At 64.7% G+C, this 18,932-nt stretch overlaps 1 protein-coding gene across 5 annotated transcripts in view; it reads right to left on the bottom strand.

The window, feature by feature from the left end:
* Positions 1 to 860: 860 nt before the first annotated feature.
* Positions 861 to 18,932, bottom strand: part of ARVCF (ARVCF delta catenin family member) — a 36,698-nt gene continuing 18,626 nt past the window's right edge. For 2 of the 5 annotated variants that reach the window (XM_082416990.1, XM_082416987.1), the window contains 17 exons: positions 11,517 to 11,675; positions 10,888 to 11,408; positions 9,446 to 9,945; positions 8,706 to 8,889; positions 7,793 to 7,910; positions 7,271 to 7,442; positions 6,756 to 6,773; positions 5,669 to 5,740; positions 4,283 to 4,410; positions 3,927 to 4,077; positions 3,632 to 3,830; positions 3,404 to 3,515; positions 3,213 to 3,303; positions 2,943 to 2,996; positions 2,487 to 2,572; positions 1,897 to 2,016; positions 861 to 1,533 (listed from right to left, as the gene is read on the bottom strand). In XM_082416990.1, the coding sequence (XP_082273116.1) occupies positions 1,909 to 2,016; positions 2,487 to 2,572; positions 2,943 to 2,996; positions 3,213 to 3,303; positions 3,404 to 3,515; positions 3,632 to 3,830; positions 3,927 to 4,077; positions 4,283 to 4,410; positions 5,669 to 5,740; positions 6,756 to 6,773; positions 7,271 to 7,442; positions 7,793 to 7,910; positions 8,706 to 8,889; positions 9,446 to 9,945; positions 10,888 to 11,408; positions 11,517 to 11,675 (2,673 nt within the window). In that variant the 3' untranslated portion in view covers positions 861 to 1,533; positions 1,897 to 1,908. Of the gene's footprint in view, positions 1,534 to 1,896; positions 2,017 to 2,486; positions 2,573 to 2,942; positions 2,997 to 3,212; positions 3,304 to 3,403; positions 3,516 to 3,631; positions 3,831 to 3,926; positions 4,078 to 4,282; positions 4,411 to 5,668; positions 5,741 to 6,755; positions 6,774 to 7,270; positions 7,443 to 7,792; positions 7,911 to 8,705; positions 8,890 to 9,445; positions 9,946 to 10,887; positions 11,409 to 11,516; positions 11,676 to 16,582; positions 16,740 to 18,932 lie in introns of those variants that run through there. The other 3 variants (XM_082416991.1, XM_082416989.1, XM_082416988.1) reach the window with 3 other exon arrangements.

Raw genomic sequence — 18,932 nt, 5'->3', positions numbered from 1 at the left:
CACTGTGATGATGCTCCTTTCCCCTGGTGTCCTCAGCTTTGCACCAAACACAAGCTGCTCCCCTTGGCCAGATGCTAACATTGCAGACTGGCCGCAGCAGTGCCGGAGGTCAGCCTTGCTCAGTACTGCTCCCGTGGCCAGGCCGAGGGCACCTGTTACAGCCCCATGGGGATGTCTGCAGGCTGGGGTGTGCCCCACCTGGGAAACCGGAACAAGGCAGTCAGCCAGCCTGCAGGTCCATCTCTGACCAAGCAGGTGCTGGGGAAGGTGGACACGGCCCTGCAGCAGTGCCAGATGTGGTCTGTCCAGTGCCCAGCCTTTTGGGGCCCGTGTGTGGCTCTGAGGGGAAGCACCGTCCCCAGTCCCACTCGGCCTTGTTTGGCGAAGAGAGAGTAGACTCAGACCAGCTGCAGCACTTCTGCAGGTGCCCAGCTGGCAAGCAATGAAGCAGAGTTGGTTTGCATCCACCTAAATCCACAGGTGCCCCCAGCTCTGACCTGGTGCTCCAGCCCCAAGGCCCCTAAGTGGTTGGACCTCTGGCCACCTCGGAGGCTCCCTTGGGCCCCAGCAGAGGGTGGGGTCCTAGACTCCAGGATCACCCCTCCTGGCTGAGGGCCACCTGTGCCCAAGACCAGCCACTGGCCAGGACTCCACCCCAGGCCTCAGGACCCAGCTAGCTACCCAGGATCAAGCCCACTCCTCTTTGTGTGTAGAAAGGGGACGCATGTGAGGAAACAACCCTGGGGACTCGGAGCTGAGCCCCTGCTGGACACAGCAGACACACACCATGGGCCACCTCCGACACCCAGCAAACGATGGGAGCGGCTCACGGAGAGAGCTGAGCCTCGGAAGACAGGAGATTCCTTTGTTGTTTTTTTTAATTTTTAATTTTTCTTACAAAAATTTAGATGTTTACCCATAGTCTTATTTTGGTTTTGTTTTTAATTGTTTTCATTAGTGTTTTTCTTGTTTTTAAGTCACAAACAGCAGGCACTGAACAGCAGTCCCCCACTGCTGCTGCCAAAGGTCAGTCCCAGAGGCGCTACTCAGGGGCCAGAGCCGAGCAGGAAAGGCGCTCCAGGCATCTGGGGGTGGGCGGGACCCTCCAAAGCCTCTCTGTGGGTCGCCCCCAACTCAGGGCCCAGGGAAGCCCCTCCACCCTTGGGTTCAGACTCCCTTCACTGAGCCCCCTCCCTGGCTGCGGGGCCCCAGGGCCCCACCCCCACCCAGCTCCTCAGGGGCCCCGCCAGCCCCAAAGCAAAGCCGGGTGCCCTGCCCTGGGCCCTGCCGGGCTCTCACTGGCACACAGCACCATATCAGTAAACTAACTCGCCCGGGAGTTAGAAGGGGGGAGAGAGGGTGGGAGGGCAGGCGTGTCCAGAACCCACAGCTCCAGGGAAAGAGGAGCTGCCTACCCCCGCCGCCAGGGGCTCCCAGCTCCACGGCGGGGTCTGTGCAGGCCGCCTGGAGGTCCTTTCCCGAGGTCCCTTCTTCCGAGATCAGACCCTAAGAGCAAACGGCTGGGCCCAGGCCCTGAGGAGGAAGAGGGGAAGGCTGAGCAAGCCCGGTAGCAGGGCGATGGATGCGTGGGTGAAGGCAGCTGCCTCGGGTGGTCCTCGGGGGACCCTGTGCTAGGGGCATTGGAAGGTGTGGACCACCCCTGCTCTCACCCCGTGACCTCCAGGCCCTGATGGCACAGGGCCTGAGCCAGGCTGCAGGCCAGGGGGCCCCTCCCTCAGCCCCCAGCCTGGGCTTCCCTCCGCTGGGCCTTCAGGCCCGCTGAGCTCGAGGTGGCCCTGCGGGGAGCGTGCGGAGAGCGGAGCAGGCAGGCAGGCAGACGGGATGGAGAGAAGGCCCCGCCCAGAGGACGAACACCAGATGAGAACAAGAACGTACCAGGCATGCAAGCTAGACCCAGGAGTCAACAGGCTGAGGCTTAGCATCCCCCATGGCGTCCACCAGCCTGACCGCGGGTCTGCTGGGCCCGGGAGGAGGAGCCTTCCTGCCGGGGTCGGGCTGCAGGGTGGTGGGCAGGAGGGCGTTAGAGGCAGAACAGAGCAAGTTAGTCCGAGCTGGCGAGTGGGGGCTGGGCTGGTCAGCAGGGCAGGGCAAGAGCCGGGGTGCATGCGAGAGAGGCCTGAGGGCCGGGGGAGCTGAACCAGCGGGGCTCGGAGAGGCAGGGTTGGCACAGAACAGGTGGCAGGGGCTGCCCTGGAGGCGAGACCATGCAGAGGAGGGTGCAGATGCGCCCTCTGTCCCGGGCCCCCTCCCTCCCAGTGGGTGCGAGTTTTTAACCACCTGCACCCACAGGCTGGCTCTGACGTGAGGTTCCCGAGGCAGAAGGGCCACACCCCAAACGGGTCTCTTAGCCCAACTGCCCTGCAGGTGAGCCCCACCCCAGGCCCCAGACCAAACCTTGCCTGGGCCCCTCTCCAGGTGACCCGTGGACACACCACCTCCCTGGACACCTGCCCATAGCCACTCACTTTCAACAACTCCTTGTCAGAGGCCTCCCCTGCAGGGTCACTGCCTCGAGCCCTGCACTCCCTCCGGTCAACGGTGGAGTATCCATCTGTGGGGTGGAGGCAGGAGAGGACTCTGAGGCAGGCACCAGGCATGGATCTCCCTCTCAGCCCAGGGTGCATCTGGAGAGGGCCCCCACCTAGCCCGCTCTGAGCCAGGCCTTCTCACGGCCCCTCCCGTGTGGTGGGCCTTGCAGCCTCTCCCCTGTTCCCCACCAGCGGCTCAGAACCCTCCAGCTGCCCCCTCAGCTGCCAGACAGGACACCCTGGCTGGGCAGTGACCCCTCCCTGGCTGCCCCACCCCTCACCCCTGAGCACCCCTAAACCAAATCTTTCTTCCAACCACACCTCCTCGGAAGGTCCTCCCCACACAGAGAATAGGCAGCCTGCACCTGCACCTGCACCTGCACCTGCCCTCACCTGGGCCAAGTGCCTCCATGGGGATCACGTCCCGGCTGCCTGACTTCTCGCCGTCTGCAAGGTACGAGCGGGTGGCTGGCTGGTTGCAAGTGGTGGCAGGGGACCAGGGCTGGCCTCAGCCTGGTGCCAAGGTGAACACCACGGGTGGAGAGGATTGGGGAGGGGAAGGGAGGGGGCCATCTTCCTGGAGGAAGGTCAGCCTCCCTCCACCCCTCAGCAGGGTGGAGGGACACTCCTGAACCTCAGGATGGACCCCTGCCTCATACTCACCCAGGCTCTTGTCCACCAGCGGCAGCGTGCTATCGTCCAAGCCTCCAGGACTCGGTGGTGCCTTGGGGCCCTTGGCATTAGCAGAACCCGACTAGGGGGAGGAGGGCACATAACAGACAGGGTGGGTCGGGGTGCTCCCGCGGGGTACCCAGCCTGGGCGAAGTGAGAGAGAAAGGCCGGGTGGGCCAAACCTGGAAGCGCGCCTTGGTCCAGCCGTCCCTCTGCAGGGCACCACGCAGCTCCTTGTAACTCCACACCGTCTGCAGCACGTGGGATGCGGCCTTTGCCTCGCGCACCGATTGGCTGCGGTCCGGGCTGGGGTCAGTGTCTGGCCAAGACTGCCCTGCTCTGCCCCCACCTAGGCCCCACCCCATCCACCTGGGGGCACCTCCTGCCCCACCTAAGCCCCGCCCACCCACCTGGAGGTGCCAAGTGCCACCAGCGCAGGCACACCGCGGGCCTGCAGCAGTGAGCGCGCGTTGTCCAGGCTGTCAGACACGATCTCGTGGATGGTGTTGAGCACGGCCACCACTGTGTCCTCCTCCAGACAGGTCCCGGGCCGCGTGGGTGCCTGCGCGCTGCGCACGTTTCGCACGAGCTCGGCCATGGCGTAGCTCCCTGCGGGCAGGGGCTGTGAGGATGCTCCGGCGCCGGCAGAAGGGGGGCCGCAAGGAGCAGGTGGCCCGGGCCCCAGACCCCCGTCCCCGCCCTCACCAATGAGGTCCTTGTTGCGCCGGTCCAGCGAGAGGTTGCGCAGGGCGATGGCGACGGCGCGCACCACCTTGTCGGTCTCCGACTGTAGCAGCTCCACCAGCACCGGCAGCCCGCGCTCCTTGCGCACCGTGGCGCGGATGTACGTGGCCCACTGCGGCAGGGGTGTGAGGTGTGCTCAGTGCTGGCCGCCCCGCACACACCAGACAGTCGCCCACCTGAGCCCTGACCGCCCCTCCGGCTGGACCGTTCTTCTCGCCTGCTTGACAAAGCCCTCCCCCAGCAGCTCCCCCGGCATCTCCACCAGGAATACTCCTGGGATTCCCTAGACCTCCTCCCTGCCAGGCTTGGCCTCTCACCACCCAGTTGCCGGCACTGAGGTTCTGCAGGGCACCGGCTGCGGCCTCCAGAGTGTTGAAGTTCCGACTCTCCGTCAGGAGGGACAGGTAAAGACGCACTACCTCGGGCTGGTACAGCAGCTCGAAGCCTGCGCACGGAGCACCCGCAGCCCACAGTCACCCAGGTCGCCCCGCCACCCCCCCCCCCCTCCTCAGCCCTCCCAGGGAAGGGCGAGCTGTGGCCCAAGATGGCTGTGGCATCATCAGGAATGTTTAGCAGCAACATGTTCACCCCTTAGTCACCGAACAGTAAAAAGCCTTCCCACTTCACAAGGCAATCAACCCAGGCTCTGAGGTGGCAGTGGGTTTAGGCGAGGTCATTCTTCCTTGACCCCACTGCCAAAGAAATGGGACCTGCCTGACGCTGGAGCTTCCGGGAGGCCTAGGGTGGGGAGGGAGGCAGTAACCACGGCTGCTCCCCTAGCAACAGGACTCAGACTCCCTAGCAACAGACCCCCACCCGTATATAAGGCCCATCCTCCCTGTCAGAGCCACTCAACCACTCCTCATCCCTCATCAATTGAGGCTCCAGCCTGGCAGCAGAGCCACCCCACAGTGCTCCAGAGAGGAGGGCGGAGCGGCCTTCCAAGTCTGTCCCCACATTTAGGTTTCTGTGTCCCTGGACATTTCCTCCCCTCCCCCACAAGCCCCACATGTCATCACCCCTTCTCCAGTTCTCATGTCCCATGCTCCCTCCACTCCAGCTTCCTGTTCCCCAAATGCTCCAAGCACTCGCCCCTGCAGGGCATTTGCATGGGCTGGTCCCTCTACCTGTGATGCTCCCCCCCAGACCTCCCACGGCTGCACCGCTGCACCCTGCTCTTGGGCATCTGGGCTTGCAGGGCGGACCTCTCTCGCCCAGGCTGGATTCCCAGTGCACAGAGAAGTGCCACACAGAGTGGGGCTCCGATGGACACAGGGGGCGAGAAGCTTCAACCGCTCCCCCACACGATCTGGGTGATCTTGCCCAGCCTCCCAACTGGATCTGACTGCACCTCGGGGCTCCAAAACCCCTACGAGTGAACCCGGGCTCCTCGGCTGGCACAGGAGGCCCTGCCCAGCTAGCCCTCACTCCAATCCCTGCCAGCCTCTCATGTGCTATGTGACCTGGCAAGTGCCTGGCTCCTCCCTGCCTCCGTGCCCACACCCTGCCTGAAATGACCTGTGGCACAGACCCTGATTCTGAGCCCTGAGCAGGTGCCCAGGGACTACACAGTCCTCCGGGGAACCCCACACCTGTGGGCCTCAGTTTCCCCATGGGATCCCCAAGCCCCTTCAGCCTGTTTGGTGGTACAAAGCTTAACTCCTGGACAGGCCTGGGCCTGGATTCCACCTCCCACTGCTCACCTTTGGCAGCCTCAGTCCGCTTGGGTAGGTCCAGAGTGTCAAAGTTCCGGTCCACCTCACCATCCCTCTTCCCTGGAACAGAAAGGCAGTGGGAGGTGAGGTGGACCCCGCAGGGTGCAGGTTTGTGTCAGGAGGGGCGGGGACAGCACCCCCACATCCAAGACTGGGCACCAAGAGGCCTGGGAACAGAGCACCGTTCTGAGCCCAGGCAGGCAGCTCTGCCCAAAGGGCAGTGGTGGCAGTTAGGCCTAGGGAGGTCCGAGCCCTGCCTGAGCTGCCAGGGCTCATCCTCCATCGGGTGCTGGGAGCTGCACTGCAGATCCTTCCGATGGGATCCTTGGGCCCACCATGTGTGTGAACTGAGGGGCCCAGGAGCCCAGGCAGGGGCAGGGAGGTGCAGACAGGGAAGCCGAGGGCTGGCAGGGACAGGACTTGCCTGGCTGCACAGTGAGGCAAGGCTGGAGCCAAGAGTCCCACTCATGGGGAAACTTGCCCCTGTCTGGGGCCAGGACCCGGCCCTGGGCTCTGCTGGCCAGGAGACCCCCCCACCCGCAGGCCCCTGCAGCAGCCCCACCTAACACCCGTCAGCCTCGGCCTGCACACCTCCGTGAGAGCCAGCTCACCACCTCCCGGCCGTCCTCCCGCTCAGATGAGGAACATTCCCATTCTTGGAAGGCAGAGCTGAGTTCAGACGATCAGGGGCCTGCCCTACCCAGCCTCCTGGGGCATTTGCATGGTCCCTCCATCTGAGCCACACCTGGCCCATCCCATCGGAGGGGCAAACTCTGCTCCCCAGTGCCCCTGGGAATGGACATGCCCAGGCCCTATCCACCCTCGGCTCTGAGGTTACAGAGGGACAGCCCCTCGGCCTCCCAACCAGCCTCAGGCTGACATTCCTGCAGTTGTCATGTCCACACAGTTGCCATGGAGATGGCTGCCTGGAGAAGGGACAGGGATGGGGCCTTCCCAAGGATGAAAGGTCCTGCAGTTGTCATGGAGATAGCTGCCGGAGCAATGGGGGGGGGGAGGGGTCCCTGGTGCCCACTGCACCCGCCAGGCCTGCACGGCAGGACAAACAGGGACTTACCTTCATGGAACCACTCTTCTGGGCGGCCGGAGGAAGCACAGGAGAGAGGAGAGGAGCCTGAGCGGGAAGCACCCCCATTCCCTCCCAGGAAGTGTAGGGCAGGGGGACGGGGACTCTCACCCCGATTACTTTTGGGGGCTGAGTGCCCACAAGTGGGACGGGGATCAGAAAAGGCCAACGCAGTGGGGCAGGTGAAGGCAGTGTACAGACCCCTGGCAGCTGCACCCAAGGTAGGGACGGCGTGAGGCAGGTGGGGTGCTGCTCCCTGGGCTCCTCAGGATCCTCGGGTGCCCTGCCAATGCCAGGAGGCGGCGCTGTCCTCGGCACTTCCAAACTTGGGCCCCCAGGCCCTTCCTGGAGCTGAGGGCCTGGGTCCGGGCACCAGGGGGGACCACTGCACAGGTGGTCCTGGGCACCCTCCTTGGCTCCCTGAACGTGTCCCCTGTGGGTGCGGAGGGCCTTCGGCTTGGCAGGGCTGGGGGTCCTAACGCAGTACCCCAGTCCCACCCACACACCTTTGGCCTTCTTGCCACCAAAGCAGCCGGCATCCTCCCTCCTCCGGCGCTGGGCGCCCATGGCACTGCCCGGGGGCCTGGGCTCAGCCTCCTGGTACCTGTCGGCCCCCGGCACCTCCTTGTGCACGTGGTAGGAGAGGTTCCGCACGATGCACACGCAGTTCTCCACCGACTGCAGGGAGAGGGGGCTAGGGTACCGCTGGGGGGCACGGGACACTGACCGCCCCCTCCCCAGGGAAGATGCCACAGCTCGTGAGCGCAGAAGGGACCGGGTGCAGGATGGGGAGGCCTGGGTTAGGGGCCCACTCGGGCGAAACCCAGGGAGGGCCTGAGGAAGGAGGGGGGAGCACCTACCACACGCGGGACCTGGTCCAGGGCTTCAGGGCACACCTGCTGTCCCGCACCACACACCCGTCCCCTGTGCCGCCTGGACAGTCCAGGGCTCCTGCTCCACTCCCCGACCCTTCATGGGAGGCTGCGAGACTGACCCTGCCTGGGGCCTGCCAGGGCCTCCCCGCCTACCTTGTTGTCCGTGTCCTTCCTGCCCACGGCCGACTGCAGGGCGTGCAGGAGTGCGTCCACCAGCCCCTCACACTCACGGAGTCGCCGCCGGGCCTCTGCACCATCTGAGCTCACATTCCTGTGTGGCCAAGAGCAAGCCCTGTGACCCCAGCTCCAGCTCCGGGGTCTCATCTTATCTGCAGAACATGCTCCGTGCCACGCTGTAAGGGCTGCTAGCAGATGACAACAGGTTAGCAGTGAAGGTGAAGCAGCAATGGCCTGACTGCTGGGACCCCAGGAGGGGGCCCTGGCCTGGCATCTGTGTGGGGTGGGGGGCTCCCCTGACTCCCAGCTGAACTGCAAAGGGACAGAAGTGGATCCAGAGGCCTGCATCTGTGCAGCTCAAAGCTCCACCTTGTGCTGAGGTAAGGACCCCAGAGGATCATGGGGGGATATCCTGATGCACAGGCAGGACCGAGGGAATGCAGGACTGCCTATGGGGTCTCTGCAGGGCCTCCAAGGGTGGTGGGGGGAGGGCAGGGGTCACAAGGAGGTGGGATGAGGCCTCTGAGGCAGACTGGAGAGGAGGGTCCTAGCTCCCCCTCCCTGGGTGTCACAGGGATGGGTCGAAGCTGGGTAGGGATGGAGCAGGGGTACATGGGAGGGTGGCAGACATCCAGAGGCTGCCTGTGGGGGTGAGTACAGCCCCTTCAGGCACATTCTCGGGACTCGGGCAGGAACTGTGACCTGACTCTGACGCCGAGGCCTGGGTGGCTAGCTGTCTTCCACGTTATCTAGGACACAGGGACGTGGCTATTCTTAGGACAGCTGTCCCCAGGTGTGCATGCAGGCTCTGGTGCCTGGCTCCTGCCTCCTTGGTTGGGAACAGCCCTGGGAGGCTTCGAGGGGCACCTGAGCCTGGCCCCATCCACACCTCAAGCAGCCTGATGTGTTCTTGAAGACAGTCGTCCACTCAGCGTCCCGTGGCTTGGAGTCCTCGTTGGGCTCTGGCTCCCAGCCCGAGTGCGGCACAATGACCTCGTGGGTCAGCGTCTGCAGGCCGTGGTCAATGATGACCATCTTCAGGGGTTCGTAGGACGACAGGTTCCAGAGTGTGCCTGTAGGGCGCCATCAACCCGCCAGTGCTGACCACAGGCACTGTCCCCACAGGACCAGCTCAGGACCCACCCCGCCCTCTTTGGGCCCCAGCTCACACCAGAAGACAGGAGTGACAAAAGCCACAAGAGGCCCTGGGTGCTGCTCTGGTGTGGGTGAGATGCACACGCCACACGGAAAGGGGGCTCCCCGGGGGGGGGGAAGGAGCCCCCTAGAGGCCAGGACACATAGGAGGGGCTGGCAGGGAGCCTGGAGCTGGCATGTGCCTTCTTTTCCCCACCCCTTCCCAGCCACCCAGGCAGGTAGGACTATGCTCCTGGGGCCACGCCGAGAGGGGGTCATCACATGACCCTGACCAGCCACGGTCCCCACCACTGCCCTGCTGGGGGGGACCAGAGAGGCAGGACCCAGAGTAGTCACGGTGGGGACATGGGAGCTGGCGGGGAGGGGGCCAGCGCCAGCCCTACCTGTGGCGGCCGAGTCCAGAGGTAGAGACCTGACACAGTGCCTGAGCCTGACTCCCGACTGAACCACGACGCAGGCGGCCGGGCACCTCACCTGTGACGAGCTCACGGACCTCGCTGTCCCGGGCGGCCCGAAGGAGGCGCACCAGGGCAGGCACACCGCCACAGTCCCGGATGGCGGCCTTGTTGTCAGCATCCCGGCCATACGAGAGGTTCCGCAGCGCCCCACAGGCCCGGCGCCGCACCTCCGCCCGCGGGTGGTCCAGTAGGGCCACAAGCAGCGGCAGCCCCCGCAGCTGCCGCACGCGGCGCTTGACACCCTCGTTCTCGAAGCACAGGTGCTGCAGGTAGGCGGCTGCGTTGGCCTTCACGGGGTCCACGGGGTGCCGCAGCATGGCCAGCACCTCGGGCAGCTCGGGGTCCCGCCAGCGCGGCTCCTTGCGGGCACTGTCCACCGAGGGCGAGCGCCGCACTGCCCGGTCCAGGCTGCCCAGGCTGCCATGTTCCGGCTGGGCCAGAGGCGCCGCCGTGGCCGGGAAGGGGGGCCGCTCCTCCATCAGCTCACCGCCATCGTCCGCCACGTCCTCGTAGGCCCTGTGCAGGCGAGCACGGTGCGTGACCGTCCTCTCGCGGCTGCTGGCTGGCCCTGTCCCCAAGCGGCCCCATCACACATTCTCCGGGGGACCATGAACCCATGGGTTAGGGCTGGGCCTAGAGCATCGTCGGTGCTGAGGGTCATACCCGACCCAGCAAGAACTAACTCACAGCCAGTGATAGAGCCAAACCGCAGCCAATGTCATCAGAATTTGTATCCCTGCCAGATGGGAGCTCACTCACTCCCATCACCAGGCAGTTTCCCTGACTCCCAGCTAAACGTATTTCTACGAAACATCTGTCTGTGACTGGGGTCCCACCTCCCCATGAGGCCATGTCTGGCTAGTGCACCCCTTGCACACAGCCAGCCTGGTAGGACCATCTGAGGGGCCTCAGGCCACCAGTTCTCCAGGGCACAAGATGTCAAACCCACTTCCTAGGTGAGGGATTGGGACTCGGGGTGGGCGAGTGTCTTGCCTGTGGTCACACAGCATAATCCAGACCCAGGCAGTGGTCATGTTCCCACCTGACAGACAGAGAAGCTGAGGGCAGGGGAGACAGAACCAAAGGCTGCAGCGGGAAGGGAAGGACCGAGGGCCTGGGTTCTGGGTGCTCCTGTGCATGGGGGAGGGGCTGGGGCCCAAGCTCAGAAAAATGCCCTGGGCCCCTTGGGCTTGTGTCTTCCGGGCCATCTGGTTGGAGCAGGGGCAGCAGGCATGGGTGCGTCACCAGCTTCTCTTGCTCCAGACCCGCAGGGAGGGTGCCCAGTGCAACCCCACAGCCCAGAGCCCGCCCTTGCCACTGTCCCCGAGAAGAGCCAAGGCCAATTCAAACTAACGTGTGCGTTACTAACACAGCCCCGCAGCGAGACTACCCTTGTGGTACTCTGCAAGGAGTGGAAGGCAGGCTTCCCGGAGGCAGTGAGAGCACATGGGGGCTCACCTGGTGCGCAGGCCCCTCCCACAGTCTGGCCTCCTCCGCGCGGCTGTGCCACAGTCAGGCTCCAGCTCCGGGCCCCCCTCGTCCTCAGCAGCCAGGCTGCGAGTGTCGTCTTCCAAGCCATACGGCTCTGCCTGGAACCGCTCGGGCTGGGAGCGGCCGGCTGGCGGCCCAGGCTCAGGGCCTGCGGGGAAGGCCTCCCGGCGGCTGGGCAGCGTGAAGCAGCCATCACCGGGGCCTGGGCCCAGGGGGCCTCCACGCGGGGGCCGCACACCCAGTCCGCGGGACAGGCTGCCATAGCTGGGGATGTCGCGGGGCTCATCAGGAAAGCTGCCCCCGCTGCCAAGGCAAGTGCGGGAGAGCGTGGCCGCCGGGCCACCCCCGCGCAGCAGGAAGTGTCGGTCCAGCGGGCCGTCGGTGAAGGGGCCCAGTGGGTGGCCGCCATCCAGCAGGGGGAGGCCATCGGGGCCCACGGGCACCTGGCGCACTGTTCGAGTGGTCACCGTCTTGACTGTCTTGGTGACCTGGTGGGTGAGGGGGCAGCCTGTGGGCTGGCAGCCTGAGAGGCCAGGGTAGCCTCAGCCCTCCACCTGAATAATGGGTGGCCTGCAGGAGGCCGGGGCGAGGTGTACCTTGGTCTCAGTGCGACGAGTGGTGCCATCTTCTGACGTGATGATGGACACATGGGAGGTGGGGGTGCCAGGGTCCTCCTCCACCGTCACTGTCTCCTCCAGCACCTCAGGCGCCTCCGGCATCATGGCCAGAGAGGCCTGGCTGCCCGGGCTCTGCTCCTGGGCGAGGGGGCAGGTGTTGGTGGGAGGACCCCGTGCTCTGCAGCCCTGGGGCAAGGACGCTCGTGCTGGCCTGGACGCCAGGAGGGCCTTCTTCCCCTGCCCCAGGGCCTGTCTCAGCCCTGGCTGGTGAGGACAGCAGCACATTCTTGCCTCTGAAAGCCGAGGGGCTGGTCCCCATCCCAGGGCCTCCTCGGGCTGATCTAGTGGATAAGGCCCTGGGCCCAGCGGCGCAGTCTTGGGCAGCCCTGTCTGAGCTGTAAGCCAGCTGCCATAGCTCCTGGAGGCCCAAGCACCCGCAGGATGCTCTCCTGATGTCACTCATCATCACCCTGGCTGGGCCCTCCCTAAAGGATGGCTCTTTCCTGTGCCTCCTCCCTGCCCACCCCAGAAACCTTGAGTGCAGAGGGTGGCAATTTCAGCATTGTTCACTGACTCCCTGTGGCCACACCCAGGCTCCCGCCATCCCCAAGGCCAGCTAGACGCCCTCGCAGGACAGAAATACCCAACTCCCAGAATGCCCTGCGCACTCAGAGCACCAAAATACCCTCGCCCCTTCCGGCCCGGATACTCTTGGGGTGCTGAGTGGGCAGGGCCTGGCCCTACCTCACTGGGGCCAGTGGCTGGTGCCCCTCACTGAGGCCCTGGGTGTCATATCAGAGCCCAGAGAGGGTGGATTCAGGCCAATGGGGGCCCAGCTGATCCTTGATAGGAACCCTGGTGTCCCCTCCCCACACACCCCCGGGCCTCCCCAGCCTTGGACCTCAGCCCTCAGCCTCCCTTGCCAACATCCCCGCAGGCAAGATGGTGCTGGAGAGAGGCTCTTCTAAAGCCCACAGGCCTACTGGCCAGACTCACCAGTGGGGAAACTGAGGATCAGAGAGGACAGGCCAGCCCACAGCACAGCTGTGCTGGACCCCTGCTATGCTGGGTGGCACGGGGACCCCAGGCCTCTGACCACCCACCATGCCAACATCCCAGGATCAGCGTCTGGCCAGGACGGGTAGGAGCTGAAACCCAAGCCGCAGTGGGCGGGCGTGGGGGAGCACATTCCCGGGCAGCCAGGGCCGGGTCAGCAGGAGGACAGGTCCTGCTCCAGGGCCCAGGCCCGTGCTTTGCGGGATGGGTCCCCGCCTGGGCCCCAGGAAAGGCCAGCAGCTCAACCCGCATCTGCCTGGCGCCAGAGCCCTGCTCTGCTTCCGTCCCTGGGACCGGGAACATGCAAGGCAAGGCTCCCAGGGCCACCTTCCCGTCCCCGGGCCCAGGAGCATGCAAGGCAAGGTGCCCAGGGCCAGCCTCATGTCCCCGGGCCCAGGAGCATGCAAGGCAAGGTGCCCAGGGCTGCCCTCGGGGCCTGCCTCCCGAGGGCCTCGGGTGTGAAGTCTCCCCAGGTTGGGGTCCTGTCCTAAAGGAATGCATGTCCCCCCAAATGAACACAGTGTTGAGGTTCTGGGCCCCTGCAGCCTCTTCAGGGGTCCAGGGAGAAGCCTGCACCAACCTGCTAGGAGCATCCCTCAGGCTCTGGTGACAGAGGAAGAGGTCACAGAATGTGCCCCCTCCCCCAGAAGCAGGGCCTCGGAGGACAATATGTGATTTTATGAAAAAGAGAAACTGAGGCCTGACAGAGAGGAAAGGACTACCCAGAACTGCACAAACTGCTAACGTGGGATTTCAGGCATCCACAGGGAAGGCCTTTCAGCCACATGTCACCCCTCTGGGGCGACAGCCTTGGCTGCCACCTTCTCAGTCCTAGAATGCAAGTAGTATGCCTGTTGGGGACCTGGCCAGGAAAGAGGGACGCTGTTCCTTGGGAAAGAGAAGTAAACTGAGGCCTGGGGTGGGGACACGCTGGTGTGCAGCTGGGCAGGGTGGCCTGGCTCTTCTCTGAGGGCACTGGGGAGCTGGGGCAGTTCTGGAGCAGAGGTTCAGGGACAGCATGTCCCTCTGGGGCCTCGGCCGCCCCATCTGCACTTGGCAACTGTGGGAGCAAAAGTGTGGCTGGCAGTGAGCTCTCTGCTCAGCCAGGGAAGGGGAGGAGCAGCAAGGCCCCATGGCTACAAAGCACAGGGAGTGCAGGGAGCAGGACTGACAGGAGGGGACCAGGTTGTCCAGGACACTGCCAGGAGTATGGGCCCCTTAGTAGGTATGCATACATTTGCATACATTTAACCCTCTCCGAGAAGAGCCCCTATCCCCTGGCCAGGCTTGGGCTGCTGGAGGGTGGCACAGGGGGTGCACATCTTGGACCTCAGTGCCAGGGGGGCCTGGCTGCTGCTTCTCACTCCAGCCTGCAGACACAATGCAAAATTGGGGGAAAGAGGGGATGGGGATCCAGGAGAGCCAGGGGCCCAACAGGTTGGCCTGGCAACCCTGCAGCATCAGCCACCAACACCCAGCCCGGGCAGCCCGGCAGCGGGATCCCAAGGCCCCAAGAGCCCTGACTGGCAAATGACCTCAGGGAGCTAAAAATGGTGATGACTTCACCCCAGTGGGCAGGGAGGCGGGAGCGTGAGTCAGCCGGTGATCACGGGGAGGCCCGGCCCCCGTTACACACGCCTGGGCACACACATGCAGAAAGGGACCTGGACACACATGTGCACGAGCACCCATCCCAGCTCCCAGGCCCAGGCACGTCAGTTCGCAGGCTCTCCCGACAGCACCCAGCACCGACATCCCCTCCTGCCTTCTACCTGCGTGTCCAGACTTCCTCAACCACCCACCCAGCGTCTACCATGGGAGTCTCAGAACTGGCAGGTGGGGGATCCGAGGCCTAGGGTAGAAGGAGCCCAAGGTCGACCCCTGGCTTGGGCCTCCGAAACGTCTTTGGGGTGAAGACATGGGGTCACAGACTGACTGACCAGGACACAGTCAGCTCTCAACAGAGGCTGCTGACCAGGCTGCCTGGATCCTCATCTGGCCTCAAGGCCCTGCTCTAGGGCCCCATGTCCCATGGCCACCTACCCAGGCAGGCCCACCTCAGGAAACCCCAGCCCTGCAGCTCCAGATTTCCCTCATAGCCTAGACATGAACAACACCTGCAGCCTCCCCCACACCCCAAATCCCGCCAAGTCCTGTCAACTGCCTCACCCTCCCTCTGCCCTGGCACCATCCTTGCCTCTCTCGCTGGGATGACTGTCCAGCCTCCCATCACCTCTCCCCAGGGCCCAAATCTGTCCCATGGTCCTCCCATCCATGGTCCACTTGGTCCAGGGGCCCTGGGCCTGGCCCAGCAAGGGACTGTTGTCCACTTCTGGAGTTTCCCATGAGCTCCTGTGAACTTGTGGGAGGGGCTTAGCCCAGGACTCCAAGCAGGGGCGGGAGTGACCAGTATCCCAGAAAGGTGGACCCAACCACTGCTCTCAAGAGGGTCTCCAGAGGCCCAGAGCTGGAGGGCTGTGGCCCCGTCACACACCTGGGCTCAGCTTCCTTGTATGAAAACAGGAAGGACCCGGGGTGTCCAGGCCACAGGACAGGTGGGATAGTGCCAGTCCTGACTTTGTGACCAGATCTAAGGTGTGTGAGGCACAGAAAAATGAGACGTGGGACAAGACACAGAGGGGCCACCCCTGGGCAAAAGCCCACAGCAGCCTCTGGGGGCGCATGTGGGAATGGCGGAAGGAGGAGACAGAGGAAACAAGCCAAGTCACCACTGGTGGGGAGCTGGACTGGGGTCCCAGAGGCACGGATCCACCTGCAATGCCTGCCCTTGAGAGATGAGCACCCATGGTCTGGATCACGAAGAACAGAATGTGGGGTGGTTGCCCCACCCTGTCCACAGCCCCACCAGCACACGCAAGGGATAGATTAAGGTGGAATCGCACCCCTGGCTCCCACAACCCCATCCAGGCTCTCAGAGAGCACGAGATGGCTGCTGCTGGATGAATGAACCGAGGGGTGGAGGAATACCAGCCCCCAACCCAGAGTGGCCATCCTGGATGGAGTCCAGGCCAAGCCAGGCAAGCATCTCCCACCAGGGAGCAAGTCCTTGGCCACTACAGACGTTCTCTCCCTTGGTGCCCACAGTGGCGAACCCAGCCCTGGCTGACCGGGAGCTCCCCCCTCCACAGCAGCAGTCCACCTGCAAGGGCGCAGGCCCAGGCTGAGTGGCCAAGAGGCCAAGGGACAGTGGGTGCCCAGTAGACTGGGGGAGCAAGCTTGTGGGCGATGGCAGGGTGGGCCATCACCCACCCCAGCTTTCCCAAGCCCAGCCCACACCCATCAGGCACACAGTGGCCCCACATTCCCCCAGCTCCCCTGAACTGGCCTCTCCATCTCTGGGGCAGGCAGGCACCTAGCTGTCCAGGTGGGCAGGTGTGTAGGAGACCTACCTCTTGCTCCTCCACTCTGCCTCAGTTTCCCCGCCTGTTAGGGGACCCCGCCCCTCTGAGCAAGAGTGCGGGCTGCCCGCGAGCCTTCCCCCATGCTGGTGCTGGGAGGAAGCCCCCCTCCGCCTCCGCACGTGGGCAGGGCCATCCCCCAGCCCTCTCTCCACGTGCGCTGCCGCGGCAGACCCTGCTTGCATTAAAGCTCCGAAACTCCTGCGCGGCCCCCAGAGCCGGGGCCCTGTGAATTTGGGGGAGGCCTAGTCGCGCCGCCCTCTCTAGACTCGGCCTCCCACCTGCGCAGAGGGGCTGCTCGGGAAGGCCCTGCCCACCACCCCGTCCCAGGCACCTGTCCCGGGCGCTGGCCCGAGTGCGCCCGCTCCCACCCCTCCACCCGCTCCCCGCACCCCCGGCGGCGCGCTCACTCCGCCGCCCCGCCCGGCCCCGGCCCGGGGCCGCAGACAATAGCCGCCTCCGGCCGGCGGCTCCACGAACAAAAGCGGGTCCTCCCGGAGGGCCGGCGCCCCGCCCTCCGCCACCGGCCCCCAGGACAGTGCCCCCGCCCGGGACCAAGTTCCCTCCAACCTGTCTGAGTTCGGCCGGCATCGGGCCGGGCGCGGGGGGCGCGAGCCGGCGGTGGCGGCGGCTGGACTGGGTTCGGCTGCGGGGCCTCTGCCGCTCGGCTCGGGCTAGGCGGACTCGCTCCCCGCGGGGCCGACCTGGCTAGGCGCGGCCAGCGGCCAACCGGGAGGGGCGGGACGGTGAGGCGAGCAGCCAATCGGGCGGGGCCAAGCTGGGGCGGGGTGGATAGCAGCCAATCGGTTGGGGTCGCACCCGGGAGGGGCGGGGCGGCGGGCGGGGCGGCGGGCGGCCAATTGGGCGGGGCGAAGTCCCGCCCCGACCGGCGCGGAGCGGGGCTTGCCTGCAGCCTTGGGCCGGGGTCGCCCTCTGCCCTCGCGGTCAGGCCAGTCAGGGCTCCCCTTCCCCACCCCCGCACCGCGGGGGTAGCATTTTCCCGCGGAGTCCTCCTTCCCAGGCCTCGGTTTACCCCCAGTAAAAGACCCCACAGCCCTACCCCTGCAGTTGAGGAAACAGTTCTGGCAGTGCAGGAGCCAGTGCGGCTAAGGCATCCTGCAAGACCACCCTCCTGGCACAAGCTGCCCATCCCGGCTGCGACTCAGTTTCCCCTAGCTGTGAAATGGCGGCCTGTAAGACAGTATTGACGGCGATGTCGCTCAGGTTTCCTAGATCTGGCTCCAGGCCCTTGCCCACCCTCCAGCACCTCCCCAGTAAGCGTCCCCACAGAGCTCAACCCGAGCCTGCACTGACCCACTTTGTCTTGGGTTCTCCCCATCAAGTCACAGAGGCCCAGGGATCCCCCATCCTCTGAGAGGTGTCAGAGCAGATCAAAGGGAGGGGAGGGAGCACAACTCTTGGGTGACCCTGGGCGAAAGCTCGTGGGGCCCAGCTGGCCTCAGATCCTCTCCCTTCCATGTCTTTGACCTACTGGGAAGTGGTGGCTAGAGGGGGCGGTTAATCAGAGCTTCTCCTACTATGGTGCACTCCCCACCCCCAGCAGCCTGGCATGGAGGTGCAGCCACCCTGTGGGTCTGGCTTGGCCAAAGGGAAGCGTAGACACGGGGAAGGGTCTGGGCTGGGGCCCTCTCGGGTCATACCCCACAAAGGCAAGCCAACGGCTCTCACACCAAAAACAAGAGACCTATGCTCTGGGTTGAACAGAGCTGGGCCGGCCCACAAAGGTTCAGCAGGCTGGGCAAGACAGGGGGCCTTAGCCTTGGCTTTCTGCTTCCCACCTGCTTCTCCCCAGACCCCACTCCTCTTCTAGGACACTCCATGCACATAGGCCATGCAACCAGCATGCTCAAGCACTCTGGGTGTCCACTGTATGTCCCTCTGAGTCTCAGTTTCCCTTAAGTTGTCCTTACCACTGGCCCCCCTGTAACTTCCATCCGTGGAGCTACCTGGGGCAGGAGCAGAAGACTGTACCACTGCCCTGAGGGAACTTGGCCTGGATGCTTACATGTGAGTCATTTCTGTCTTCTCTCAAATTTCACCATCTGTTACTGCCCTACCCTCATCCCCCTCTTGGCCCAGCCCAAAGTTGGCCAGGTCCCTAAAGGTGTCCCCCCCCCCCATACACACACACATTGGGTGAGGGCCAGTCCTGCTCCAGCCAGCCTGCTCCAGGTGTCTGGAGGAGGCGACCCTTTCTGCTGGAGGATGAAGGGCAGGCAGCCAGCACTGTGGAGCAGCACCCCCAGACTTTCAACTCCCCAGCCCCAGCTACCTGCCTTGCCACCAGCCTCCAAGCTGCACAGATCTGGGCTCTGACACTGAGGACCAGGTCCAGGCACCCGTGGCTCACAGGTGGGTCACTAGGCACCTCCAGCTGAGATGGGTCTGGGAAGCAGGTTTGGCATGGAGGCTGCCAGGCCTGGCCCGCTGGATGTGGCTGCCTCCCCATCAGCCCTGCTAGTCCAGCCACAGCCCTGGGAACACACACTCTCTGATCTCAGCCTGAGAAACCATCTCCTCCCAAGAGAGAAAACCAAGGGCAGGCCTGGAGGGCCTTGGGTGGGGAGGGGTAGTGGGTGGGGAGGGTGGTGGCCTGATCATCAGGCTGCAGCCCTCAGGAGGCCAGGGCAGCTCCAGGCTATGGGAATGTCTTCCCACAGGGGCGTTGACCCTCAGCAGCACCCTCTGGGCTGGAGGCCAGAGCCCTTTCCGGCCTGGGAGGGCTGGAAAGAGGGCCTGGAGCCTAAAGAGTGGCCTTGGGGTCATGGGCTGCCACTGTCCCTGTGTGGCCCAGTGGGCTGTTCTGCTCCCCAAATTTGGGGGTGCAGGGCCTCACCCTTTGGAGTGCCTGGGGTCCAGGGGGCCACAGGGGTGGCCCTCATACCTAGACCCACCTGGC

Source organism: Balaenoptera physalus (genome assembly GCF_965194825.1).
Source record: "Balaenoptera physalus genome assembly, chromosome: 12".
Lineage (NCBI taxonomy): Eukaryota > Metazoa > Chordata > Mammalia > Artiodactyla > Balaenopteridae > Balaenoptera > Balaenoptera physalus.
Note: the sequence above shows the minus strand (reverse complement) of the source record. Positions and strands in the feature narration are given on the sequence as shown.